The sequence below is a fragment of the Larimichthys crocea genome, chromosome XII (genome assembly GCF_000972845.2).
Source record: "Larimichthys crocea isolate SSNF chromosome XII, L_crocea_2.0, whole genome shotgun sequence".
NCBI classification, from domain to species: Eukaryota; Metazoa; Chordata; class Actinopteri; family Sciaenidae; genus Larimichthys; species Larimichthys crocea.
In genome coordinates this window covers 8,048,858-8,076,699 of record NC_040022.1, presented here as the reverse complement: position 1 = coordinate 8,076,699, position 27,842 = coordinate 8,048,858, and the positions used below count along the sequence as shown (strand labels likewise).

Here is a 27,842-nt window from a genome sequence, read left to right as displayed (position 1 = left end):
AATAGAGGAGGAACAAGGAGCAGCGCTGGTATGTTCTGGAATTAAGTGTTTTTCATTCTTTGCTTTTCAAAGACAGTGTTCAGTGTTTCCCTAAGTATTACCCCGGGTATTTCCCTTTGTTCTGTCGAGCACACATTAGTCTCCATGTAGAGATTTCCATAGACATTTCCATAAGAGCAACTGAAACCCAGCTTGTTTCTTTACACAATAACCCTGTTAATACATGTAGTTATAATGTATACCAGTGGCATCAACCATCCCTCAAAGCTTCCAGTGATTCTATTTAAACATACATTTAAACAGTTTTTCTAACTTCTATGTTTAATTATACACCTTGTATCATACATAGTAATGCAACTTAAGTGCTTTTTAATCAGAAATGAACCCTAACACAGCAGACAGAAAGACAGACAGGTGGATTCCTTTGAAGGCCTTTTTTTTTTAGCCTCAACACTCATTTACAAGAAGGATAAAGTTTAAAGCAGCAGTACAACAGACACAATGACTTATACAATAAATAGTCAATGGGAAGGGACCAATGAAATTACAATACAACAAAGTCACTGTCAGAGCTCCCCTGCAGATGGGGGAGGTTTGACGTCATACTGCTGTGACATCCAGTCCAGTCCAGTACCTGTTTTTAAGAGCTTGTTTCCCTTCCCGTCCCAGAAGAGTGGCATTTCAGTGCATCCAGCAAGAGAAAAGCAGAGTAGTTTGAAAACATCCTCACCTACAGTAAGCTGCTGCATATCAGATCGGTGATGATTAGCAAATAACCGGCGATAATATAATGTTACAAGTTTATATTCCTCCCCAAATAGCATGTGGGTCAGAGTGGATATCTGCAATAACATGCTCTGAGGTGGCATCCCTCAGTGGTAGGAGCTTATAGTCCAGCCATGTCAAGTCTTTATGTACTGCCTATATTTCTTCTATCTCATTGTTTGTTATGCGTTTTTGCAGGTGTACACCTCCTCCTCCCTCACACATGTCTGACACTCCACGTGGCAGCACCAGCGTACCTGGCAGTGGCAGGACAGGCTGGTGAGGCGCATGGCCGTGTTATAACCACGTCCGCAGCACAGACTCTGACAACTGGTGTCTTTGGCACACGACCGGCCGCCTGTACCCGGGGAGTAGCGGGAGGGTCTGCAGAAGCTGGGGGACTCTTCCAGGTAGACCAGGTCAGTAGTACGGAGGCTCTGGCCGTGACGACGGGGGCCTGCGAGCTCCGTCTCCCCTGTGGCCGCGTTGGTGACGCTCAGCACTCGCACTGCGGTGTCGTATCGATATTTCAGCAGCCGTCCAGTGTCGTGGAAAGGAGACAACTGCTTCCAGCAAGTCCGTACGGCACAAGAGCCGGAGACACCGTGACATTTGCAGGTTGTTTTCAGCCCGCTCTTCACTGCCTGGGATAGGAGAAAAAAGGGAGAGATGTCAGTTCCCTCAGTTTGATTCATTACCTGGCCTCTTATCTGGGAGGTCTATCTGCACAGAGTGAGACAGTTTCCTGCAGGGTGGGGAAGGGGGTTAGGGGTGGCGGTCTGTGGATAGTGTGCCTTTAGCCCACCTCAGTCAAAAATTTTGACATAATGGATTGAGGGGGGACTGTTCAGCATGTCGTATTTCATTTACCTCACATTTCTCACTTGGACAGCTCTTGCAATTTTTTTTTTTTTTTTTTTTTTGCTCAATGTGTTGAAACTAGCTCTGTCTGCTTCTCTCCTGTCTCTCTTTCCTAAACCCCGAGGCATAGGTGACAAACAGTGCAGACAGTGGAATCTCTCCACCCTGTTCTTTGTACATGCCTGCTCATGGAAAACATTGATAAGAATTTGTGTGCATGAAGTGCCAAAAAAATATGCCGTTTGTGATGGCTGCCCTGATTTAGGTTAGTAGTTCACTGAGCTTGATGGTCAGTGATGATGACTGTGATCACTCAGCATGAGAGCTGCTGTCTTGACGAGGGGCCAGAGACAGGTCATACAGATGGAGCCAGAGGGTACCTCTGGGTTGAAAAGTTCTACTCAGTTCCTCCCTTTGCAGGTATGAACCCCTCGGGGGCTTTAGAGCACCATTACTGAGAGATGTGACGGGGGGGGGCGCCGACGCCGACCACTTCATGTTTTTGTTAACACGGCTCTTGGTCCCTTTTCGGACACATTGGTGTAAAGTGAGGAAAACATTTAACACAGCAGAGATGAGATAAGGCAGTTGCCCTGAGTTCTTCCTGTTGTGTTTTTTTTTTTTTTTTTTTTTGCGTCTCCACCATTTATGGCTTTATCTAGGTGTGAGCTACAGGAGTAGGACCCTGGGGCCTGCTATTTTGGAGCTACACAGTGGTGGTTATGAACATTAGGTGGATTTATGAAGAGTACAGTGATCCAGTAAGTGGAAAAAAATGCTCGCTCGTATATTAAAAAGAGGCCACGGTTATAATCGTTCTCTCCGTCATGAGACCTTTAATTTTCTGTAGGCCCGCACAGCAAGCTTTATCATGCCTCAGAACACCTGGCTCCAACGATCCCACAGCCGTCTTGTCTCCCTTCTACGCTGCCTCTCCCACTGCCTCTGTGTTATCCACCAAGGCCTACGACGGCAGCAAATAAGGGGGCGTTTGTCTGGCTGCCACTGTGCAAAATATGCAGGTGAAGATTACAATTCTGTATCGTCTGATGGCGCGGGAGTGTGTCAGAGGTATAATTGTCATGTGAAATTGTAGCACAGCTAATTGAGCTAAGTGTGGCTCAGGTATAGGTGATGTTTTCGATGCCTTGGGCTTAGGAGGCGCCTTCACCATAAAGAGACGAGGGGGCTATTAAGCTTGATGTAATATTCCTACTCCACTCCGTTGAGTTTATTTGTTCACACTCACCCGAATTCCAACGTTGATGTTGTGGGCATCAACTTGAGCCCTCAGGTCCTTGCTGGCCCTCTTTTGTCCGAGGAACTTCTTGAGAAACTTGGTGCTATATTTCAAGTTGTCTCCGCAGACCCCCCACTGCCAAGCTTCTCGATGCTGGATTCCGGGGGAGTCGTCGCATGTGCACCTTTCCATTCGGCCTGAGCTACACGCTTTGGCAAGTGCATGGGTCAGCGCCGCAGAGGACACCGCCAGCAGGAAGGCAGTCTCCTTGAATGCTGAGATAGATGTAAAAGAGGAAATGGAATAAAAAGTGAATCAGTGTGTTTTTTTCTTAGAGCATTAAAAACATGTTCTGAGTATAAACTATGTATAGTTTAAGGGATGAATTCACAATTCATGATCATCAAAATGCCCTTTGTGCAGCTGAGTAATCCTTTAAGCCAAAATGTTTACAACGATCTCACTACATTGTCATTGTTTACTACCTCAGCATTATTCTGCAAGTTTCCTTGTGTCATAATTCCTCTTCTGACCTTTTCTTTTAGTAACACACTGTTATTTGCTTCAGCCAGAGCCATCACCAGGGTATATTTTGATCCAATTAATTATTATTTTGACTAGGAAGGATTTTCCCAGATGAAAGTGGGTAATCATGCCACCCTTTTCCTCTGGGAATGGGCGCTTTCCCCAGATAAAAATAACCACAGGGCTTGAGCGCTCTCCACCGCACCACATTTCTTGGCTTTCTACTCCCTCATTACCTCCATGCTGACCTGTTCATGTTCTCCCACACACTGATATCCATATGCATAAAGCCTGGAAGATCTGTAAGCATTTTGTGTGCATGGCAAAACACTGCAGAGGATTTGAGCTATATGCAAAATGGTGATTTAGTATGGACGTGTTTTCTTCTCCAAGAGCAGTTAATCAATGGTTTTATCAGGTTATGGAAAAAGTATTCAAGTAGACAACTTTTGGCGACTTCTTTCATAAGATGTCATCTCAGAATAAAAGAAAGGATTTAGAACCTGGTGTCATGGTGACAAATGATTTAGTAGCACAGAGGCTCGAAGTACACAAGTCACTATTTTTGCAGTCTGTCCAGATGCAGCACAGCTAATAGGAGCTGAAGCTGGTTTCTGTTGTTAAAATCAGTAATGCAGTAGATAAATTGTAGATAATTTAGGTTTTTACTTTAAAGTTTGTGATCATGAGGCAGCAGCAACCAATACAAACATAAATGAATTTTCCCCCTAAAAAAAAAAACATAATATATTTATTATTATTCACTATTATTCACAATTTTATATAAAAATATAAATATAAATATATATGATAAAAATATATTTTAATACAAAATCAGTAGTATGTGTTATTAAAATTAGATATTATGTTTGTTTCTGTCTTCAGTCTCGGCTTCAAACTTTTGTAACAGTGCAACAGAAGAGAAACAATTTGCTATTTATTTCTCATTACTTTTGTTGTCAGTCACTCAAAGATAAATTCATGTTGCCATCATTGTCAGGGCCATGCAGGTAGATGTGGCTCAGCACCCAATTTTGGTGAAGTGAGTAATAGAGATTTAAAAAAAGCTATGCACCTGTCTCACTTAAGGTAAATCACTATAAGAGACTGTTTAACAGCTGCTTTGGATGACCAATTTATATGCTGAAGGAATGGCTCACCTCTTTTCAGAAGGCTTCCACGGCCGTCCAAACTGCAGTTCCAGCGTTCATTCCTGAACTGATACCGACACTCCAGGAGGCTGAGGCGCACCGACTCCCGCAGCGTTTCGGCCAAACCGGGTTCCCTGCGACAAAGTCTCTTCTGCCGCCTGGTCAGACTCATCTGCTCGCACTGCTTCAGGTGGGCTTTGCCTGTCGGAGGTTCATTGGGAAACGGACCAGGTAAAAACACCAAGGGTTCTCGACCTGTCAGCCTTGGAGTGAAAAAAAAAGCATTAGAAATTTAGTTCAGTTCCATTTGTGAGTAACCGTAGTTTTTCTAAATTGGAAATAAACTCTGTCTACATTACTAAGTTGAAATATCTTCCAGTGATGAACTTGTATGTTGTCGCTGTCAGTAAATTTGAACAAAAATGTTTTTCTGTGTGTTAGATGTCAATTGTGTAAACCATAAAATCCGAATATAGGATAATACCATTGGTAATACAACAAATCACGGAGAAACGCGTAAAAATAGCCAAATAATTCAAATTGATTTGGTCGAGATACGTCTCAAATTACCGCTTGTGATGATAATGGTTTGTTGCACAGAAATTCAACAACTCAATAACGATTTACCGCAATGGCTAGCGCGCAATTACGCGTGCGTAATTTGGCTAAAGTTTGCAATGTCTTTTTATGATCACTTCTAAAACAACAAAGGCGATCAATTAATGTGATGGGGTGAAGTAAAAAAGGAAATCGGCTGACCCAAAGTAAGCTGCAGAGTGCGAGAGAAGGATGCAGAGTGCAATGAGTCGCAATAGGCAGGCGGTCCGTGGGAGCCTGGAGCGCATGGTGCCGGGTTGGCGCTGCTCTTCATCTCGCTGATTCTTCAACGGAGAAAGTCTCTGCCGTCTGGTCGGCGCAACTCTTTAAGGAGTCCCACATGCACAGAGACTTTCAATACAGTACGCCAGGCCCAGTGGTCCGCTTGGAGGCAGGGACATGTTTTTTTTCTTTGTGGTGGTGGTGGTGGGGATCCATGCTGCATCCTCATTGGATTCTCTCAATATTGTTACTGTATGTTCCCTCCCACTGCAACGCCACCCAGGTGGTCGGAGTTGCAAAAAAAAAAAAATGTTTACCTGCATGCAATGTAGAAATCTCTAATAGGCTATTCCTGGGTATCCATCATGATAGTCAGGTCTCGAACCAATCCTGGTTACGCACTGGCATCAGTTCCCACACTGTGTTCTACCAAAATATAAATACATAAATTGTGATTCTGTTGGTCTTAGTAACCAGCATCTTTAAAAGCAGTCTATGGTTTCATGTTTGAAGCTCCACCAGACCCAGAGTTTAACCCACAAAGGCAGCACATCCAAGTCTGAAGTGTGTTTGACCAACAGGTTGGACCCGTGACCATGGGCATTTTGGACATACACGTTATTACATTATAATCATTGTGATTAGGCAGCATAAATCCACCAATCTTTAAAACAAATTAAAGCACAGCATTCAAGAAAACCCTATAGATGAGAAGTTAATGATCCATGAAGTCTGAGATTAAAGGACACAAACATACAGTATATTATTAAAGGCCCTGTTCTTCCAATCAAACGTTGAAACTTCACTGGCTTTTCAGAGGAAAACCAACCATGGATGGAGCTCCATCTGGTGGATTCAATCCCGAAATTCAATCTGGGAACAGAAATAAACTTTGTAAATGCTGACCAGAGATCAAAGCTGAAAATATGTGAAATTAAGAAAACACCATGGTTATCACTAGGCGCAAACTAATGGTTATTTCCACTCTCTTTTGTTGTCTGTATCAACTATTTGGTCTTTAAAATGTCAGAAAAATGTGGGAAATTCCCATCAAACTTTCTGAAAACTAAAGGTGAAGCCTCCAAATATCTCGTTTTGTCTGACAGTCCAAACCCCACAAATATTCATGTTAACTATATGATGAAAAAAATACTCCTAACTGTGGAAAAACCATGATTTTGTTTTAGCTGCACTTAAAAAAAGAGAGAAAAAAGATTTTAATGATAACTGTTGCCTTTATACTGAAATACCGAAACTCTAACTCTGTAACGATGTAATTCATTTATTTTCTAAAGGTGCAGCATGTAGGATTTTAGTGGCATCTAGTGGTGAAGTTGCAGATTGCAACCAACTGAATACCGCTCACCTAGCATGAGAAATATGCCACATCTATTTTGGGTTTGTAGAAACATTGTGCACTTCGTGTAAGAGGACCTGTGCTCCCCCTGCAGAAATAAATAGCTCATTCTAAGGCAATAGAAACATGATGGTTCTTATTTTCAGGTTGAATTAGAATCAGAATCAGAAACACTTTATTAATCCCTGCAGGGAAAATGTTTTTGTTACAGCAGCTCCCAAACGGTAAGTGAAATAAGTGATAGCTAGAAAGCAATAGCAAGAAAACAAAACTTTGAACTATGCAATATCTAAATGTAAAAAATGATAGAGAATTTAGTCTTTGAAATAAATAGCAGTTAAGTAGAACAAGTAACAGTACAATAAAAACAAAGTAACAGTGAACTATGCAATGTGTGAATGTAAAACCTTATAGAGAATTTAGTCTTTGAGAGACTGTACAGGGAATACACTGATTGTTAAGTGCAGTATGCATGTGTGGCTATAAAGCTATGCTTATTATATTTAATTTCTGCCTATACATCTCCTTAAATGTTACTCACTGGACCTTTAAAGGTATTTTCTTTAATCAACTATCGCTGTCGTGTGGTTCCTGTGTTGACATCTCACACCACATGGAGGCGCTAATGTACCATTTCCCGCCACAAAGCACAGAGAAGACGAAGAAGACGAAGCAGTTGACGACTACCAAGACGACGCCGCCGGAAGACGCCATTTTGCTGTTTAACAGGACAGTGACGGAAGGACCGAGGAGATCCAGTGAAGGTAAATCATTATTTAGACTTATTTAACATGTTAAGGCCGGGTCCTGTTGTTTTTATTCAGATAAGGATGGAGACAAAGTACGCTGACGTCGACGTCGTTGCTTAGCAATTTCCTTAGCAGTCTAAACTTTAGCGCGACTGTGAAGTTCGTAAACACGTCTAAATATAAACTCATCCTCAACAATAACCAGGTAATTCACAGGTCAGTGTCCTGCTTCGTGTTTCACATATTATCTTTTAACATTTAAATCTGTGATTCATCAAACACAGGCTGCTAGGCTAGTTAGCTGTCACGAAGGAGCTCCGGGTTAACTGGCTCTTCCTGTTTTTGTGGCTAACATTAGCTCAGAGAGCGTCCACAGTCGAGTTTAAAGTCGTAGTTTAACGCTGCTTTTTGTTTAAATGTCGGCTAAAATTTGCTCAAATGTTTAATTTAGAGACAGGGCGAGGTGAAGGGGGGAAAAAAAAGAAAAGAAAAAGCTCTGGGTTTGTGCTTATTTGACCAAATCCACTCACACCTGCTGTGTCGCTTTAATATGAACCTGTCCTTCGTGTTTACTCAAGGAAGCACCCATGAGGACTTCACCTGTACAGATATTAAACCACGTCATGATTGTTGTTTCATTTTCAGAGCAATACCACTGCTACTGTTATGATTATGTCACTTATGGTCCTGCAACGTGACAACTTTTGTGAGCAGGTGTAATCACAGCCTTTGCAACCTGTCTTTCAGACTTATATACATTATTGTTACACTTTTGCCTTTATTGATGGGACAGCTGAAGATCGACAGGAATCGTGGAGGGAGAGATGGGGAATGAGTGGGGGCTCGAACCCGGGCCTTCGCATATGGGTCGGCTGCTCTACCGACTGAGCTAAACACTAAACCCCAGATTTCAGCAGCTTCTTGCCCGCTCACACCCTCCCTCCTCTCCGCAGCGGTCCATAACGCCTGTGGTACAAACACTATCACTTCCCCCCGCTCCTCTGAGATCACAGTCCGGGTTTACAGCAGCTATAGTTCACTGCAGTTTACTGTACAGTCCGTTAGGAAGCTCTGTAAATCACAGAGAGCTGATGGCGGAGCAGCAAAGTACATCAGAGGGGAAGCAGGAAAGATTTTCTCAATAAAATCTGATGATGTGTGACTTAGTTACACGGTGTGACGGAGACACCTTTCACCTGATTACAAGTCAGCGCGGCATTGAAATATATCATTTCTAATCTGTCATTTGAAGTTACACCATGGTGCTTTAATGCTGGTGGAATGTGAAGATTAAAAATAACTCTCGACATATTCACCACATGACTTTCATGTCGAGGCTTTACTGTTCTCTTTGTTTCCATTGACCTTATTGTGTAACTACCGGGCAATGTCAGTCTCTCATTGTTCCACTCTCGGGCGTAACACGCCTTTATCACACTTCTTCCTTGATCTCCCTTGGTAATAGATTCGTTAGGCCCTGTGTGACACATGCTGGTTGTTTCACATCATATAGGACCTTTTAATTTTAGAAGCTATTAAGCCAGCTGTGGACGAGTAAACACTGGCTCTAGATCGGGCGTTTCGCATGTTTTGCAGTCTTCAAAGTCTCTCCTTCACACTATGAAGGAGAGTTACAGCAAGTTACACGACTCCCATGTCTCTAAACCATACAAACTGGCTCCTTTTTTAAACCGGAAGAATGTGCTCCCTGTTATTTATTGGTGCCTTTTTTGACCGCGCAGAGCTGAGCGGAGCAAGCTGAAGCATGTCGTCTCTAGGTGTGAACAGACTTTCTGTGTATGTGGAAAGATGAAGATAAAACGCAAAAGAGAAATCAATTTCCAGCACTGAAGAACTGCGGGAATATGCCTGGGTTTGGTCGGTTGCCCTGTTAACGTCACTGCATTACGCTGTTAATACAAACTCAACGTTTCTTGTATCTGTCAAAAAAAAAATCTGCAGTGAACCCTTCATTTCTTTACAAGGCTTTTATTTTGAAACATTTGCAGGAACATGTGAAAAACGGCGACAAATCCAGCTCGGCTCTGAGGAGCGGCCGAGTCGCGTGCGATACCTGCTTTATATAGAAGATGGCTTTCAGTGCATGGCTGGCTATCACTGACACATCAACAGGAGCTTTTAAAGCTGGAACATAATCCCTCTTTGCCGTTGTTTACAAACTGGTTTCCACATTTTCAGAGACCTGACCACTCTGAGTTATTTGTCATTCTGCAGGTGAGCCAAGATGGGGGCTCATTTTGGCAAACTGTTTAGTAGTTTGTTCGGCAAGAAAGAAATGAGGATTCTGATGGTAGGACTGGACGCTGCTGGAAAGACCACCATCCTGTACAAGCTCAAGCTGGGAGAAATCGTTACCACGATCCCGACCATCGGTGAGTCTGCAAGTCATTGCTCAACACCTACAGTGACTGATATGTTGGAATTTGTAAGAAGACGATGCAGCATGATACTCAACCATTTTAATCTCTTTGTTTGTTTTTTTCCCTTCATCCACAGGTTTTAATGTTGAGACTGTAGAATACAAGAACATCAGTTTCACAGTGTGGGATGTCGGTGGTCAGGACAAGATCAGGCCACTCTGGAGGCATTACTTCCAAAACACACAAGGTTAGAGTCCTCCGAATGTTTTTAGACCTTGTAAGTCTGTTGCTGAGGCATTAGCCCACAGACTCCTCCATTCTCTTTGTTTACTTCCTTCATGCAAGCCTCACCCCCCTTTTCCACTTCCAGGCCTCATCTTTGTGGTGGACAGTAACGACAGGGAGCGAGTTGGTGAGGCGAAGGAAGAGCTGATGCGAATGCTGGCCGAGGATGAGCTGAGGGATGTCGTGCTGCTTGTGTTTGCCAACAAACAGGTGAGTTTAAAGCACTGCAGACACACATATCCTCTACATTATTAACAATTTAACATACTGTGACAGTATGTTTTTCTTACTGCAGTGAGAAAACAATATGTCCCTGTGTTGTGTTTTACTGCTTCCCCCAGCCCGTTAAAATGGTGCATTTCTCAAAACCACCAAAACTATTGTTTATTTTTTAACTCCTAAAATGTTTTGACTGGCCAACCTGGTCAGAGGAAACTGGTGACCATGAGAAAGTTAGATGAGAAGTTATTTCATTATTAACCACAAATAAACACACCCACACTGGCAGAAATCGAATTATAATGTTCGTGATGTTACCATAGCACCACGAGCCAACAGCTGCTAACTTCCTCCTCACAAAATCAATTCACATTTGGTGACGCAGCTCATGGAGAAACACAAACACAGAAGTATAAACACATCCACCATTTCTGCTTCATGTTTGGAACTGTAGAGCGAGCCGAGGGGGTTGCAATCTTCCAGGTTTGCCACCGAATCCCACACACCAGTAGTTGTAATTTTCTCCTCTTGTAAATGTTGTGTTGTTGTTTTTTTTAACTCTTTCAGGACCTGCCAAATGCCATGAGTGCAGCTGATATCACAAATCACCTGGGCTTGTCGTCTCTGCGCCAACGTCTCTGGTATATCCAGTCCACGTGTGCCACTAGCGGAGACGGTCTCTACGAGGGTCTCGACTGGCTATCAAACCAGCTAAAGAACACGAAATGATCCACCGTTCCACTTCCTGTGTGTCATCTATGTCAGCAGCGTGATAGGAGACTACACTGGTCCTGGTCTGATTCTCTCCTCTCCTTCCCTCTCTTTCATCTAAAGGTGTTGGATCTATGGCCAGTGCTACCTTGCATCTTTGTACTGTACGGGTGTGTTTGGATGAGTATTTTTGAACAAGTGTGTGTGTGTGTGTGTGTGTGTGAGAACTGAGTGGGAGCAGCCCTGCTGTGCCTTACACACAGTTAACTATCAAGCACCTCATTCCTCCAGTGTCAGCACATCCAAAAGCACTGGTGTGCACAAAGCAAAGAGTGTAACAGGATGTTGAGTCCTGTGTGTCATCTATCAAGATTGTTTCTAAAAAAACAAAATAAAGTAAGATTAATTCAGATGTACATCTGCTAGTGACATAGAGTTAATTCATCCTGAGAAGCCACACAGTATTCCACAGTCCATCCGTGAACACTGGATACTTAATGCCTGATACCTAATGGTCAGATCACATCTATTCCTGGAGATAAATTTCCCTTGTGGTCAAACAGTTCCTTCAGTTTTTAAAGTCAGTCGTCCCCCCCCTCGTAGCTGTGACCCAGATATTTGTGTTTTACGCTCAGAGGATTCAAAATGTCCATCATGATGAGATCTAGAAAAGGCAATAAATGTTTCATGTTTACATTATGTGGCGGTGTGTTAAGTGTGGCTACTGCATCGTCAGTGGACATGTGTATCCTCTGGGTGCTGTGTGGGTTTCAGCTACATCTGCTGGAACACTGAGGCCTTTTTAAGAGTTGCTCCCACTCTGGCTTTTTATTTACTGGTCGCCTTGTTTTTCCTTGTATGTAGATCTTTGGGTTGGGGTCTGTTGTTTTTGTTTGTTTGTTGTTTTTTTTTACATTACTGTTGATGCGTTCTTGACCTGGATAACTTAAGCGTGAGCTGTCGTGCCAGGTGTGCAGTCTTTTTGAGTAAAATGCTCTCGGGACCAATTGGTTGGCTTCAGAAAAGGGCTCATTGTGTTTGGTTCAGTTTTTTTGCATTCGCCTGCAGTGTGTGAAGTCACCCCCTCCTGTGTTTTCCAGAGGACACACGTGTTCCTGAACAAATTGTCAGGGCTGTGACAGACGGTACAGTTGAATTCGAAGTGTTTCTGCTGGTCTTTAATGAATCAGCACTGTAAATGCTTCCTCAGTGCTTCAGGTTTTATGGTGGACATTTCTGAACCTGTTGACATTATGCCCCCTGCCCTGATGCCATTTGCACAACCTCATCCATCAGCTTGCACAACACAGGCTTGTGTGATGAAGTGGTTTATCAATCAGCCTTAGCAAAGAGCACATAGACAATGACCATTCCCATGGCTCAACACCAGCAGGCACTTACAATGTACAAGTAAGAATGTTGCACCGGTCAAAGGTGGGGTCAGTGATTCTGGAGTAATCAGATACCACACAAAGCAAGTAAGGTAACTAAGGTTAGCTATGTTTTGGGTTGGCTGCAATAACAAGCTGTGTTGTGTGGCTCAGTCTCTTTCAGCAGACTTTAAGGAGATACTCACTGAATTTGAGAAAAGGTGTATTTGATTAAAATGACATTATCTAGAATCACTTACTCCAGCTTTAAACCAGTAACAGAATATTTAATTTAATAACAATTAAGGTTCCAGCATTTAATTAATATCAATTTTGATATGTGCTGACTGAAGCTGAAGATGACTCTAAGGTCATAATATCACAGTTTTGTGTTTCTACAACTGGACATTTTGGTATTTTTTATTTTTTTTTCAAACATTTGAGCTGGTCTTTCGGGCTTTCTTTGTCCGTACATTCTGTATTTCCTAATGTCTGTGGAGTTCATATGATACGTTACATACTCTGTTATACAGCAAGAAATACAAATGTATATAATCCGTAAGAAAACGTATTCTAACTTGACATCTTTCACTTGCTCTTGTTCAGATGTGAAGCTTTAATTTTCTGTACAAATGCTTGCTCTTGTTCAGATGTGAAGCTTTAATTTTCTGTACAAATGATAAAGGTATGTGCATATGTATTTCTTAATATCCTTTTTATGCTTTTTTTTTTTTTTTTTTTTTTTAAACTCATCTTGTAACATCTGATAAATGCACTATAATAAAGAGATCTCTATTGTACATCTTCTTCACTGGCCTTTTCATTGGAATAACTTGAAATGAATTCATGAGAAAATGTCTCACAGTGATGAATAAAATTCCTTTATGGATTGGTTAGCCAGAAGTCAGTGAATTTCAAATTCAGTTCACATCGTCAAAGTTTGTGATTGTCGAGTTTCTATCTAGGGTCACACTGGCAGCTATGTGTGTACGCCTCAGTGGCAGATGTCTAAATATGGCTCTGCATTCAAGTCAAAAATATCAAATTTGAAAATTGCAAATCATTTATCATTGAAAAAATGTATAATGTGGTAAATATTTTATTCTGAAAGTGTTCACAGGAAGTCTCAGTATGCTATTGTGTCTGCTTGTTAGTGGACTAAGTCTTACGATGCTGTTCCTGACTGTGACCACTGGAGGGCAGCGAATACATATGCTTCAACTTATTACACATCAGAAAAACTGTTCTATGAGTATGAGTTAATACCACTCCTACTTTTTTTATTTTTTTATTTGTAATCATCATGTACTCTTATGGTGATATGAAGACTGACTTGGGTGTGTTAAGCATCATCAGTCTTACTACCCTCACCATGAGAAACTGCAACACTACATACAAGCGTCAAGTCACACACACAATATACCATAACACAATAAAACTACTAGTACAAAGTTAGTAGTCTGTCCACATTAACAATTCAGGTAGTATTAATGTCAGAATGTGTCTTTGATGAATACTCGACTCTGTTAGCTGCCACGAATAATAATTAAAAAAAATATTATTCAATAAATAAATATTTTGACACAAAATATTTATGTTTTTTCCCCTAAGTAGTCGTGCAATAAGTGTGATAATGCACCGCCATTGGCCATTGTTGTGAAAGAAACTCCTGATTGAGTGATTCAGGGAGAGATGATAATATACATCAAACAGATATTGTGTGATATCCGTACATTATTAATATAGAAACACTGGCCTTGCCACTATAGGAACACTGAAGCAGCTCTTTACTGATACAGTTATTACCAATGCAGATGTTACTGTTATAATATTCACACTAATTATGAATTGAACATATGCAGTTAGGCAACAGGTCTCATGTTCAAAGTGGCTTCAAAGTGCACTGTAAGAGGCATCTCCTGCTCTGGAGCGTTAGATAACAAGATATACAAATGACCCATCCAGCTACAGATCAAACACTAATACATCCTCACATTAATTGGAGTCATGACATTTTTTTTCTCTCATGGGTCTAAGATGTAGCTTATAGGAGGACGTATTTGGTTAAAATTAAAAGTCCCATGGGACAGAAATGGACTGTGAAGATGAGGGTCTTTTTCCTGGCAGCTGAATAGCCTGCAGACCACTGCTCACCCTCCTTTTCCACTCCATCTAGATTTGAGGTGGCCAATTCTCCATAGAGTTGTTACCTTGGAAACAGCACCTTATGTATTTATAGAGAGAGACTGAGCAGACATGGAGAAAGGGGGAGCAGGAGACATGGAGTCATGTGCTGTAATACAGGGAGTGCAAATGCTGGGGTGCAGAGGGATGATGGGAGGGGGGCAGGGGCTAGTCCTACTTTTATTTTGCTAAGGCTCTTTAGTAGAACAGCGGGTAGCCTATGATCCTATCTTTGTAGACACATCATCCCTTACCTTGCAGTAGCTGCCGGTTTGCCCTTTATATTGGAGTTACCAGATGTTTGCTGACCTGATCTGATCATATTTTTTTTTTACTTGAAAGATCCTGCTTTGTAATTGAGGTTGAGCTGAGGTGGTATTTGAATCAATTTCACTGGTTCAACACATTTCCCAGCTACCTTCATGCCCATCACCTCTTCCCTGCTCTCTCACATGCCCTGACTATCAAATAAACCCGAAATAATTGTAATAGGATATGTGGAATCACACACCCTGCGGTACACTTGACCTTTACTCTCTGTCGATCAGCCAAATCTAACCTTGAGCTGTGACATCATGCTCTGTAGTTTTACAGCACATTAACCCTTCATTCACGCCACTATGGTGTCAACTTTTCAGCAGGCAGGAGTAGTTTACCTCGTACTTGTTTATTGACTATATTTATTTGAAAGCTTTAGTTACTTTTCAGTTTAAGGTTTTACATTACAAGCACGAGATAAGCTTATAAAAACTCAATGCATTATTTTTTAAAGATTAAACCAGCAGTTCCCAAATGTTTTGTGACCCATCACAAAATAAAGCTGTGTCTGGTTGGGGAGATATATCATGTTTCATGTTAGCAGTTCCAACAAACTTTTTTAAACAGGTGAAATGATACACTATTTCATAAAACAAGCAACAATTAAAGAAAGTTCAAAAGAGTGAATACAAATTTGTTCAGGGGGATTTTTTTCTTCTTCTTTGCTACCACATTAATCATCTCACAATCCTGTATGTCAAATCGTTAAAACCAGTTCCTCAACCTGCTACAAAAATAAAACTCACGATTGACATCAATCTACATACAATGTAAGAATTTCATCTATAATAAAACATCAGTCACTGGACATGTTTCTTTTTGCATATTTTACTGTACATCTGTACTCTTACTGAAGTCATTTCCCTTTCTTGTTTTGGAGTACTTTTACATTATTGTTAAGCTCTCTTTACTTAAGTAAAGGATCTATATTCTTCCTCCACCAGTGATGACCCTGATCCCAGGGGAGCGTAGCCACTGCATCACTATTTGTCACTGACCAGCTGTATCACTGATCAACCATTGAAGATCAATGAAGGGATATTGGCAATTATTTTAGCAGTCACATATGCATTACGCAGCATCCTCACATTGTTTTATCTATGCCTGCAGTGAATGTTGAGCAACAAAAAACAACCAAAAACTGGTTGTTGTAGATTTATTATTTATCATTTTATGCTTCCACATTTGAACGTTAATATAATGTGGTCCTGTTTAGTGCAGTGATTCTTTTCTGTGCACTCCATTTTCTGTATGTACGCGCTCAATGCATGCACATGTAACATTAATGGTCACTTGCATTTCTTGGCCTGCAGAAGTCACAGAAGGTGCTCAGCAGTGTGCCCGTGGCTGCGCTGGTATTTAAAATCCTGTCCATCCACCCACACATGGCAAAGGAAACCAGAGTTCACCAGTCACTGCACCTTTCTATAAAGACGAGTCATCTCTAGCCTTTCACATCGCCATGGAAACACAAGATTTGTCCAACTGATTGGCAGCAGACTAACACTGAGGCCAAGAACTCTTTGATTTCATGATACAGCCGAGTCAGAAAGATGTCTGCTGTGTGTGAAAAAAAGAAGTTAGATGATTTAACACGAGTAAAGCTTTGCCAACAAATGCAGCCACTGGACACTATTAAACTTGCTACCATGTCTGTACAACATTCTAATCCATTTTTCTCCTAATTCTCTTGTTTATTATGAGAACTATCATATTGATTGGAGTTTAGAGTGTACAGTAGGTCACTCATTAATCACAGGGTTTCTGGGGTTTCGATCTTCAGCTTTTTCTGTCCACGATAGTGTCCTTGAGCGAGATACTCAACCCCATCGCCAGCAGTAGAAAGTAACATTAACTCAAGTACTGTACTTTTTTTCTGACTAAAATGTTGCTTTTCACCTTCAGACTATTCATATAAAATATAACCAACTAATACATTCTGATGTAACATTGTAGACCAATATAATGTTTACACTTAAATGCATCCACACTTATAATCCAATGGACCTTTCTCACAGCAGACGTTATGACACAGGTGTTTGCAATGACACTAATTAAGGCTGAGTTCCATTTAGTGCAGACTTTCCAGTGAGCACAGCATGCACCATAACATAGCAGCACCCTGACTCTGTTTGACCTGCATGGAACTGAGCCTTAATTAGTGTCATTGTAAACACCTGTGTTTACTCTGCTACTTCACGTCCAAACGCCTGCTGTGTTATAACATGACTGTGAAACACATTTACCTTTCGGTGAGTATATTTTGATGCTAATGTATAACATTACAACACGCACTTGCTAAAATAAGTATACATTTAAATTACGTTTATGCAGTAAACGTTTATTTTCATATTTAATGAAGGGAACAGGAATTAGTCCCACCTGACCTTCAGTACTCGCCCTAACGTAAATCTAACGCACCCCGTCAGATGAGGCACTGTAGTTGAGTTTGTTGGTGCTCCTTCTATATATTTGGTCATTGGTGCTCCTCTGTGTTCGTCAGTTGTTATTCCTCATGTCAGCTGTCAGTCTCAAATTTACTTTATTCGTACTCAAGGCTGAAGGTAAGTTTTGTGCTAACCTGGCCGCTGTCTGCTTGGCTCTGCTGGAAGCTGGTTTCTGCGCCAATGCTGCTGTTTTTTTCTTTTTTAAAAACAAAATGAATAGTACTCATTATGCACTTGTCAGAGATATATTAATATATACTGTAGTATTAAATGTTTTTACTGACGCATAATGTGAAAAGAAGAATTTTAACGTTGCAGCTCGAGGTGGAGCTTATTCTATACGTATATATACTTGTGTAGTTTTCAACAAAGTATCAGATTTTATGAACTAATCATCATGTGTTTTCTGCAACATCTTAATCTGCAACCACTGACTAAATGCAATGGAGTAACCCTCTAAATTTTTCAGCAAAAGCAAGATAAACAGGGAAAATTGGAAATATTTCAATAAACTGCAACTAACTCGATTTTGTCATATATGTTCTTCATTTTGGCATTTTTGATATAGTATAACATCCAGCGATACAAACATATAGCCGAATTTGTTAGGATACACTACACTAACATAATAATCCATAGACAATGTGTAATAAAGGATAAGAAAAGGACAAATAACAACACATTCAAAAATGAATAAATAACAGTTAGTATCAGTGGACCGCTAAATAAACATAGCAGCCCAGTGTTTTCTTATATTCTGTAAGATGTTGTACACTTAATGAGAGAATAGAAGTCATCCCAGGTCTGACTAGTCTTCCAGTGCCTCATTTATGTCCTTAAGTGCAGCACTTGAGTAAATTATCCTAGTTATATTTTACCCCTGGTTATAGGCTTTAGTATTTTTGCAGTATATATATTTCCCCCTCGGTTGTTGTGTTTTTCTTTGGCTTGCCCTTTTATCTCATTGAGAATAATAATGTGTATTGGCTTTAGGGGTTTTAGGGACATAAACATATTTGTTGTCTTTTTTTCCCCAGTTTACACTGCTGCTACACTCAGCTGTAAACATATCCATGTACTGATGGTCATCTGCGGCTTGTCAAGTGTTGTGAGGTTTGTATGCTTATAGTTATCTACATGTATACAGATAGACACATTTCTCACACCTTCTGTTGTGAGGAGCCTCTGGTTGGCGCCACAGAATACCCAAACAACTTGTTTTCACTGTTATTTTGGCTGTGTGCAAAAACATACTCGGCCAGTAAAGTTGATTCTGATCCTGGATAGCTGGCGTGCCTCAGCCTGCTGCTGTACCTCACGTGGTTTTCTGACGTCACATCTATTTCAATGGGCAGCTGATGCCCACTCCTCACCTACAGTATACCGTGCTTGCAGTGTATCCTCCTGCCACACAGGAGTCACATGGCCCACGTTTATATTCCACATATAGCTAGTGTCAGGCTTTGTATTTAATGCATCGCTCTTTGTGAGTTGGCTGACTGAATGTGGCTCGTTGGCTCCAATAAACATTTTTCTCCATTGTTTCCACCGGACAAAACGGGCTTAAAGTGCTTAATCAGCAGTAACTCTGCAAAGGATTTCTGCAAAGTCTAAAATGGTCAGATGATAAATGTTTGTAATATAATTGGAACAGTCTTGGTTCACTGTGTATTACAGGAGTAATATCCATCATTGTGGACATTTAGGCCTATACACGGGAAGGTTACAATGAGACTTAAGAAACTGTGTGCATTAGTGCATGTGCGTGCATATGTGTTTCTGCATGTTGTAAAAGGGAACAGGTGATGAATGTGTTGTGACAGTTACCTTTTCTCTTTCTCTTGTACAGTACGAACACCACCGCCTCCTGCCTGTCCAGGTTGTCTTGTCTTCCTGCATCTAAGTCACGCTGACATTGACATTCCTCCCCAGCCACTCTCTAATAACCTCAGATGGCCAGTTTCCACTGAAGCGAGGGCCGATCTATTGTGCCACAAAATGTGCTGAAGGGTTTCTGGGTCGATGAGCGCGCATAGCTGAGATGGAGAGAAGGAGGACAACCAGGACAAACTGGGCTCTTTTAACTCCTGAGGGATAACAAAACATTTCTTTCCGAGACTCGAATTTAAAACCTGTAAAATCATATCTAAAAGAAAAAAAAAAACTAATTATTTTTAGATTGAGCAGCCTGATAATGACAGTGGCAGAGTGTACGCATCAGCTCCACAGAGTTACTTACTCAGCAAGTTGCACCTCTGCAATGAGCGGTTTCCTACTCGTAAAATACTGAAGCCCTGAAGCAAAACATGCCGTCATAGCTACATAATCTCCAATATTGTTTAAACAATCTATCAGGCAGTAGCAGGTTAAGCTGTTTCACAAATGATGCAGATCATAGCAATTATCTCAATATGACAACGTCCTTGGGCTGATCTATTAGACCTACGGCAGCAATTTTATGTTTGTTTGTTTACCAGTTGTATGCGGGTATACAACATGACATATAGCCACACAGCAGTCGTTTATGACGAGTAATCAAACTTAAAATTGGCATTTATATTACCTGCGGGGTGCACATATTTTGTGTGAGGTATTCAACGTCAACATACTGTATATCACATGAAGTGAACCAATGAAAAAGCCACAGCAGGATGTAAATAATGAAAGCCAGGGTTCAGATATATTAAATTTGTTTTTGTTAGCAGCCTGCTTATGTTATTAATAGCAGCACATTAGAGAATTGAAATTTGTATTATATATTTATTTGTATAATATGTACATGTTTTAATGAATTATTATATTGACTAAAATAAAATCGATCAAAATCTGTTTTGTCCACTTGAGCCTGCTAGCATTGCAGCACTGTTTTAATTTACAACAGTGCATGCATTTCATTGTATGCAAGCCTGTCAGTGTGGAAAAAATATTGGGCCCACTGATGTGACTGTAAACTCTGACATCCAGGTTGGCAGAATACATGATTTACTAACCTCTGACTGTAAAATCACTCTCGCTGTCTGATTATGCAAAGAGTACCAGTGCATAAAACATTCAGCTAGCAGCCTTCATTTTTAGCTGGTTAAAGTGACAAATGTCGCCGGTGGCAGATTATATCAGTGTTTGCTAATTAATGTTACTTTCACTAGAACCTTGATGACGAGGCGGAATTAAAATTGGCTGCTCAACACCAATAGGAATCACAATCTGTGTTAACTTTGATTCACGTCATGTCAACGATTTAGGATGTTATATTAACAGGCCACACCTGTCATTTCAGTGTCCATATATTAATCAACATCGTATACCTCATACCCCGTGCCGCTGAGTAAGTATCGGATTGGACTTGGCAGATACCCAATATTAAAGGAGTGGGATCAGGGCCAGGAAAAATTGATGGGTTTAGATGTTAGTAAAAGTTTGATCTCAAAGGGGACACTTCTAGGAATATGCTCCCTTTTATTTCAGATAAAGGGACTCCTATACAGATATTTGGGTGCAGAGATAAATACTTGTAAGAAGTGACCTGTCTCTCTAATCCTGCACCAGTTGTAAAAGAAAATATCAAACATCTGGGATTGCGGTGCCATTGAGAGAATAAACTACTAAAATGACTGTGGTGTAATTAAGGTACTGATCACCTACTGAACCAATCAACCCTCTGCAGACGTGTCATTTTGTGCTTCAGGGGAAGTAAAAGCTTACTTATGTTGCTACTTATGAATATTTTGAAAATTTGATTTTGATCAATATTAGGCCGTTTACTATAAATAGTAACCAGCCATTATAGGGAAACATCATTCACCATGAATACCAGTACGAGCACCCAGAACAGAATGACCCAAATTTAGGTCTCTTAATGTAGTTAAGCACATTATATATATATATATATATATATTAGACTTCCTCTGCTTCCTCTTAATACATAAACAATACTCAATGTGTATTTATTGACAGATATCAGAATTATCTTTTATTTCTCAGTGCTTAGTTTTATTTAAGATTGTCTGCCTATTGTTGTAAGGTCATGTTTTGTGGCATAACATCTGCATTTAACATTATTTTGCCAAATATAGTGACATTTTAATTACCTAGGATGTCATGTCACTTGTAAAGGATATTTCTATCAGTGTAGCTTTTAATAGACACTGACATCTCGAAGATAGCCTTTTAAACTTCCCCTGCTTTGACTTCAACTTAGAAAAAATAGTAAATTTGTGCTGTTGAAGGATTTTGTCTGCTTGGTTTTAGCTCAGCTGGAGAGGTGCCAACTGACAAGCTGAAGTATCGTCTCTCCGAGTCTGTGATCCAGGTGGACATGACGGACAGGCCAGTGTGCTGCGTAAGTCATGTGCAGCCTGACCATACATTATTCATTACTCTCATCCTGGACCTCCATCCTCTTTTATCTCTCCATCCCCTGGCATTTTACTCTCCCTCTCCCTCTCTCTCTCCCCCTCTCACTCTCTTAATTCATCAGCATCCATTAGCTACTAAAGCCTCTCACTGTTTGACAGCAAAACGCTGAACTCTCTTTCATCCACAACACCTGACAGTTTCAACCGTCTTCACCGTGTGTCCTTGATTTCACTCCCTTTGTCTGCTTCCCTTAGCTACTTGGAGTTCATTTTTTGTCCTCTATCACATGCTGTATTGTACATGATTAATTTCAGTATGGATTCTTCCCCATTGTTTTTCAAGGGCATTGTTAAATAGCGGGCATAACACTGCCCTACTTGTGGACTTGGGGATTGTTGGTAACTGGAGATGATAGTCGGCAGGAATAAGAACTGTAATTTACACTTGGAAACAAACATCCAGCAGGGCAGATCCAAAGGCCACACAGTGATGCTGTGGTTGCCCTCCTGTGGCGTCTTTCTCGTCATTCTCACCTGCCACTGCGCTCCGGTTGCCATGCCAATCTTTTACAAACTCGCCTCGGGTCCATCCCAGCTTCATCATTAGCTGCTGTTGTCACTAGGGGATATTTCAAGTGTTCACTTGTGTCTCTCTCTTCCAATCTCCCTCCCTTCCTTGCATCACCAGCACCACCCCCCCCCATCATTCCTGGTACAGTAGATGCTTCAAGCGTTTCTCCGCCCACCCCCCCTGCTAGCTCAGCTGCTGAACCTCACACAGGACCATGTCCCTGGACTCCCCTTTATTACCATATCATGAGATGTGCCGTAGGCGTGTAGCAATGCAGCGTGCCGCCTGTGTCTTTAAGAGAGAGAGAGAGTATAATGTGTAATGGAGAGGAAATAAGGCATGGAGCGAGCGAGTGAGGGAGTGTGGGTGAGGGAGTGTGAATTTATCATGGGCAAAATTTGTGTTTCATTCTTAGCTGTGTGTTGAGCATCCCTGCACCGGCATGCACAGTCTCCCAACGCTCATACTGCTGAAGAGTACGCCTCTCTCTCTCTCTCTCTCTCTCTCTCTCTCTCTCTCTCTCTCCCTCTCTATCCCTCTCAATCTCTCCCTCACACACACACACACACACACACACACACACACATACACACAAACACACCCACACGTGCTCGCAGTCACACACGCGCAGTACTGTCAGGAGTGCCGCTGCTGGACCACAGCCATCTCGCGAAGGAGGTTCCAGCGGAGGGAAGAGAAAGCCAGAGCGAGTGCGAGACAAAGGGAAGGAGGACGGTAGAAGGAGAGGAGCGAATAGGAGAGCGGGGACCGGCACAAGGAAGCAGAGACCCGGCGCTTTGTGAAGAACAGAAAACGAGGAACAGGAGGAGGGAGGAGGAGAGAAGAAAAAAAGAGGAGGGGGAACAGGAAACGCGATCACTTTCAGCTGCAGCGGTCCGTGTCGCAGCATGGGCAATGCACCATCCCAAGGCATGTCAACCTTATCTCCATGCATACTTGTGTAGCAGGTATCTTTTTGATTCTGCGTGTTGTGCTATCCAACCAGCTGGCTGTCCTCCTGTCACACTCTGTGAAAGCAGGGGATGGGGGTTGGGCTGAGGGCTCGTGGAGCGCGGCATCGCTTGAGGAGAGTGATGCCGTAAGGTGGCATCAGTTAATGGGTGGTGGGTTAGGAGATGAGGCGCCTGGGGAGAGGCTTGCAGCGATGTTGGATACGAGGTTGAGGTGCTGGAGGTGCTGGAAACACTGGGTGGAGGCACCATTTGTGGGAGCAGCAAGACATGGGAGGGGGCTGTTGTAGAGCAGAAGTATCATCAGTGAAGCAGGTGGTGCTGGTGTGTGTGTGTGTGTGTGAGTGTGCATGCACGCACACGCAAGAGAGAGGGAGGTGAACAGTGTGAGATTTCTGTCATGTGTGTAGTTGAGCGCAAAGTGTCATTGTGTGTGTGTGTGTGTGTGTGTGTGTGTGTGTGTGTGTTGAAGTGGTGGCTGCAACTGCCGCTGTCATGACCTCTGGGAAGTGAAGTGCACCAAAGGGTGTGTGTGGAGGACAGTATGATGGGGAAGAAACAGATACTGATATGTCAAATAAAACAATTGGTGGATAGTGATGGTTTAATGAAGGGATGAGGCGGCTTTGCCTTCACTGAATGGGGGATGGTATTGTAAATGGATGATCGGGTGGGTCAGCTCCTTCATGTGATGTTCTCTCTATTCCCTTCAGGCCTCTATCCCTCTTTTTCTTTCAGTCTTTCTCTTGATCTTTTTTACAATCCCTTTAGTATAATAGTCATCACACACTTTGCACCCTAAAAATGCTGTGCTTCAAACTGAACTGATTCCTGGTGAGAGTCAGGCATATTTTCCTCTAGTGTATGTGTATATACTATATTTCTACTTAGTATGCTGTGTATTTGCAGAGAGAGTGTAAATGTACAGACAAACACTATAAAAAGAGTGCAAAGGGTGTAGAGGTTAAAGTAAGACAGATTTGGAGAAAATATATCCATCCCTCCTGGGATTAAAAGTCTCCTTTGAGAGGCAACAGAGGAAACATATCCACTATCAAGATGCAGAGAAATAAAGAGAGAAGAGGGGAAAGAGGGCGAACGCTTACTTTTCAGAGAACAGAGCAGCTCAGCACAGCACAGCAAGGAATTCATCCACCTTCATTTCCCTCTCTTAAGTCTTCACTCTCCCTCACCTATTTCTCCCTCCTTTCTCCCTCCCCTCCTCTTCATCCCTTGTGTGCCTCTCACTGAGGGACAGTCTGGTAGCTAGTGGGGAGAAAGGGGAGCAAGACAGGAGACAGAGGATATGAAAGACGGGGAAAGAATGAAAGGAAGTTTGAAAGAAAAGACAAAAAAAGGGTTGGCACGTAGATGGACAGGTGAGTTGCGATGCTGAGGTTTTGTAGGGGCTAGCAGCAACATAATTCTGTTTAAAGAGTGTTGAGTGTTTAAATGAGGTCATTACTTGAATGGCTCAACAGTAGAATAGTAAACAGCTCTTTAAACCTGTTTGCTTGTGAGCTTCTTTCCTGATGTGTTTGGTGGAGAATATTGATGCCCTCAACTTGTCAATTTTTGGCCGCTGTGTTCTGTTTTTTTGCTGCATGACCTTTCAAAGGTTTTATTTCTCATTTCTCCAAGTTGATTTTTCATTCCTCTTGCCAGAAGCTCTTATCAGTCTCTTTAAACACAGGAGAAATCGTTTGAGGCTCAGGTGAAGGCTGCAGTGTCATGAGACCTTTTGCACCGGACCGAGGACTGTGTGTTTGTTAGATTTTTTATTTTTTTTTCATTTGTCACTGTAAAGCTTCTCCTTATGTTCTGTAGTCAGTGATTTTCTCAGAGGGATTGACATGGATAAGGCTGAAAAATGCACCATGGGTATCTTTTTTTATGTTAAAGCAATGAGTTTTTTTTATTTTTTATAGAAGCACAACAGTTTTTAATAATGTGCTGGCTGAAACAAAGGTTTTCTAGCTGTATGGACCTGCAGTATTCAGGATTGCCAATGCTACTGGTGGCAATTCAAAATGCTAAATTAACTGAAAGCATCCAAATTCTACTGCCACAAACCATGCAAATGCTGGAGCTGTGCATTCAGGCCACCAGTGAGCTGGCAATTTGCCTGATCAGGCATAGCTTTGCCAAGTTGGGCAGCAAATAAGCACACCACTTACATTTGGTAGTCGCTGCTTAACACCCGCCTATCACAGCAAATTGAAGCATCTTTATAAGCCCATTATAGTAGTACCATCTCATACTGCTAGGCTAAACCGTAAAGAATAGATTAAGCAGAGTCAAGCATTAAGCCCAGTATTAGCCTGCTGGAGAGCTAATTCTTATCGTAATGTTGCCGTTGTGCAGAGACGGCAGATCCCGGTAGCTTTATGCCAGCATGTTATACCTAGTATGTTCAGCTGAGGGTTATGTCAACACACATGTCCGTCTATGCGCTGATCCTCTCCAGTGAGGCAAAGCCAGAGCTGTGTCGGTCATGCTGTTATGCTCCATGTTCAAGTGATGTTACACTGTATGAAAGTGGAATATGGGCAAAGACAGAAACATGGCGTGGGTGTAGAAGAATAGGATGTGTTTGCATGTTAACATGCTGTGATTTATTGACTGAATGTGTGAGGCGATGTGATGACGTCTTGCCACAGTGGTGGGCTGTATTTTCAATGACATATTATAATTTGACTATGCCGTATGCATGTTGGAAACATAATGACACACACAGTACTGCAGATGGATGTACTTTAGGATCAAGGGTAAAGGAGGATTTGTAAGTTTTTGATCTGATATTGATGAGTAATGATTACACCATAGTACTTGGTACCAAGCTGATAGAAGCTACACAAAGATAGCTTTAAGGAAAAGAAGCAGATAAATGTCTTTCTGTTTTAAAGCCAGCTGAGCTCTGTCCATTTACCTTCTTTTCATTTCAGAGGACAATACAGAAAGCAATAGACAGCTGGGCTGTACCGGGTCATGTCATCATGTACCTGTCAGATATTTATCTAACATGCAGGGACACAGCCTCAGTTGGAGCACGTTCTATCTCTTCCTTTGTTGAAGTCTATTAAAGCACGGATCAGATCCCGTGTAATAAGAGTCTATGTCTATGAACAAATCCACAGCTGATCAAAGCTTGTAAACGTGCAGCCATGTGTGGCTCTCAGTATGTTTGTGGAGTTATTGTTTTGCACTTATGCACCTGCTTATTCCCTAGATCGGTGCCACACAAAGCCCCATGAATGCCGCCTTGTGATTGGCTGACGATGATGCAATGTCGTATGGCAGAGGAGCTGCATGCTTTGAGAGCATTTCCGAAGTAATTGACCCTGCTGGGAATAGCGTTGCTGGAGTTTGTACTGATGTTAAGGAAAATCTGTTAAACAAAATATTAACACGATATACAGACTCCACACATTCTGGGGCACAACCTCTCATGCATAAAAGGGGCTGAGCACATAATGATTGTGTGATGGGAGAATGCCAGATTTCTCTGTCCAAACCAGCAAGCCAGTCCTTATGTTAGGATTGCTTCATGCAGTGTTCTCGTCACAGCAAGTTGTAAATGCACCAGGGCTTGAGTTCACATATGTGCACCCACATGCATGTGTACACTTACACAAAGTAGATGTTTGCACAGAGGAGTGTGATTTTAGGAGTAAATTGATTGAGGCATGCTTCAGTAGAACATAATTGTTCTGTGAAATAACAATCACCACAGAGCTGGGACTGTCTTCACATCTCATTCAACAGTCGTTGCACTTTTCCAGTTTTATATTTGGGTGGAAATATTTAATGTGAACTGAGGTTGCAAGTCAATCAACCTCTTTGTGAATGGTTTGTTCTTTTACATTAGGGGCCTGTGGTCAATATGATGAGCATCTCGTAGCATCAGTGTTAAGCACACTTAGCTCTCAAGGTCATTAATGATTCAAGAGTTTAAATATTACATAGATTTATCAAACATCCTTGTTTTCACACACACCCGAGTTTGATATATGTGCATAATGATGGACTGAACAATATGAACCAGCAATGCATATTATGTGTCAGTAAAATGGTATTTATTAGCCTCTGAGAAATGCAGAAAAAAACTCCAGTTGCATTTATTTTTGACCTTTCAGAGAAAACTGAAACGAAGAGAAATATTGAGCAGTTGCTGTTGCTAGGAAGTCCAATGACCTTCTGTTTTTTAAAAGCCCACCGGTCATTCTTTTAAATGTTACAGTCATTTTTCCCACTTATCTATCTAAAATAATATCACACATGTCAAGCTTGGATAAATTACTATTAAAAATCATTTTACGCAATGATTAATAGTTTTCCTCTATTGTGACGTCAGCTGTTACTTCACGTTTGAACATTTCAGTTTCCTGATTAAAAAGTTTTGTTGTGTCCATATGTGAACCATTTGACCTCCACCAATTGAGGAGGTGGGTGGAGTTAAAAAATGTGATGTTAAAGATGGACATGCTCAGTTATTGGCCTTGACATTTTAGTAAAAATGGTAGAAGGAAAATTCAGAACATTCAGTGTTGTGCCCTTGAGGGA

The 27,842-nt window shown here is 41.5% G+C and overlaps 3 protein-coding genes and 1 long non-coding RNA gene across 6 annotated transcripts in view; 3 read left to right on the top strand and 1 right to left on the bottom strand.

Moving 5' to 3' along the window:
• Positions 1 to 433: 433 nt before the first annotated feature.
• wnt9b (wingless-type MMTV integration site family, member 9B) lies at positions 434 to 6,234 on the bottom strand. Of its 2 annotated transcripts, XM_027284817.1 has the most exons (6): positions 6,191 to 6,234; positions 5,679 to 5,787; positions 5,302 to 5,463; positions 4,552 to 4,805; positions 2,876 to 3,141; positions 434 to 1,409 (listed from the first exon to the last, which is right to left on the bottom strand). In XM_027284817.1, exons 3-6 carry the CDS (start codon positions 5,385 to 5,387, stop codon positions 948 to 950), a joined length of 1,068 nt encoding a protein of 355 aa, XP_027140618.1. In that variant the 5' UTR covers positions 5,388 to 5,463; positions 5,679 to 5,787; positions 6,191 to 6,234; the 3' UTR covers positions 434 to 947. The 2 variants fall into 2 exon arrangements, with proteins under 2 accessions (XP_027140618.1, XP_010735422.1); XM_010737120.3 differs by lacking the exons at positions 5,679 to 5,787; positions 6,191 to 6,234 and having other exon boundaries at positions 5,302 to 5,534.
• A 1,113-nt stretch (positions 6,235 to 7,347) lies between these two features.
• Positions 7,348 to 13,072, top strand: arf2a (ARF GTPase 2a). The gene is made up of 5 exons (XM_010737117.3): positions 7,348 to 7,482; positions 9,703 to 9,860; positions 9,985 to 10,095; positions 10,219 to 10,343; positions 10,920 to 13,072. Exons 2-5 carry the CDS (start codon positions 9,713 to 9,715, stop codon positions 11,079 to 11,081), a joined length of 546 nt encoding a protein of 181 aa, XP_010735419.1. The 5' UTR covers positions 7,348 to 7,482; positions 9,703 to 9,712; the 3' UTR covers positions 11,082 to 13,072.
• A 3,981-nt stretch (positions 13,073 to 17,053) lies between these two features.
• Positions 17,054 to 20,189, top strand: LOC113747143 (uncharacterized). The gene is made up of 3 exons (XR_003463375.1): positions 17,054 to 17,187; positions 18,420 to 18,495; positions 19,232 to 20,189. It is a non-coding gene; the product is annotated as an uncharacterized LOC113747143 (long non-coding RNA).
• A 1,441-nt stretch (positions 20,190 to 21,630) lies between these two features.
• srcin1a (SRC kinase signaling inhibitor 1a) overlaps positions 21,631 to 27,842 on the top strand; it is a 100,983-nt gene continuing 94,771 nt past the window's right edge. The window contains exon 1 of one of the 2 annotated variants that reach the window (XM_027285025.1): positions 21,631 to 21,721. Coding sequence is in view for 1 of the 2 variants with exons in the window: in XM_027285024.1 (XP_027140825.1) it covers positions 23,217 to 23,238 (22 nt within the window). In the remaining variant the exon portion in view is untranslated. Of the gene's footprint in view, positions 21,722 to 22,872; positions 23,239 to 27,842 lie in introns of those variants that run through there. The other variant, XM_027285024.1, reaches the window with a different exon arrangement.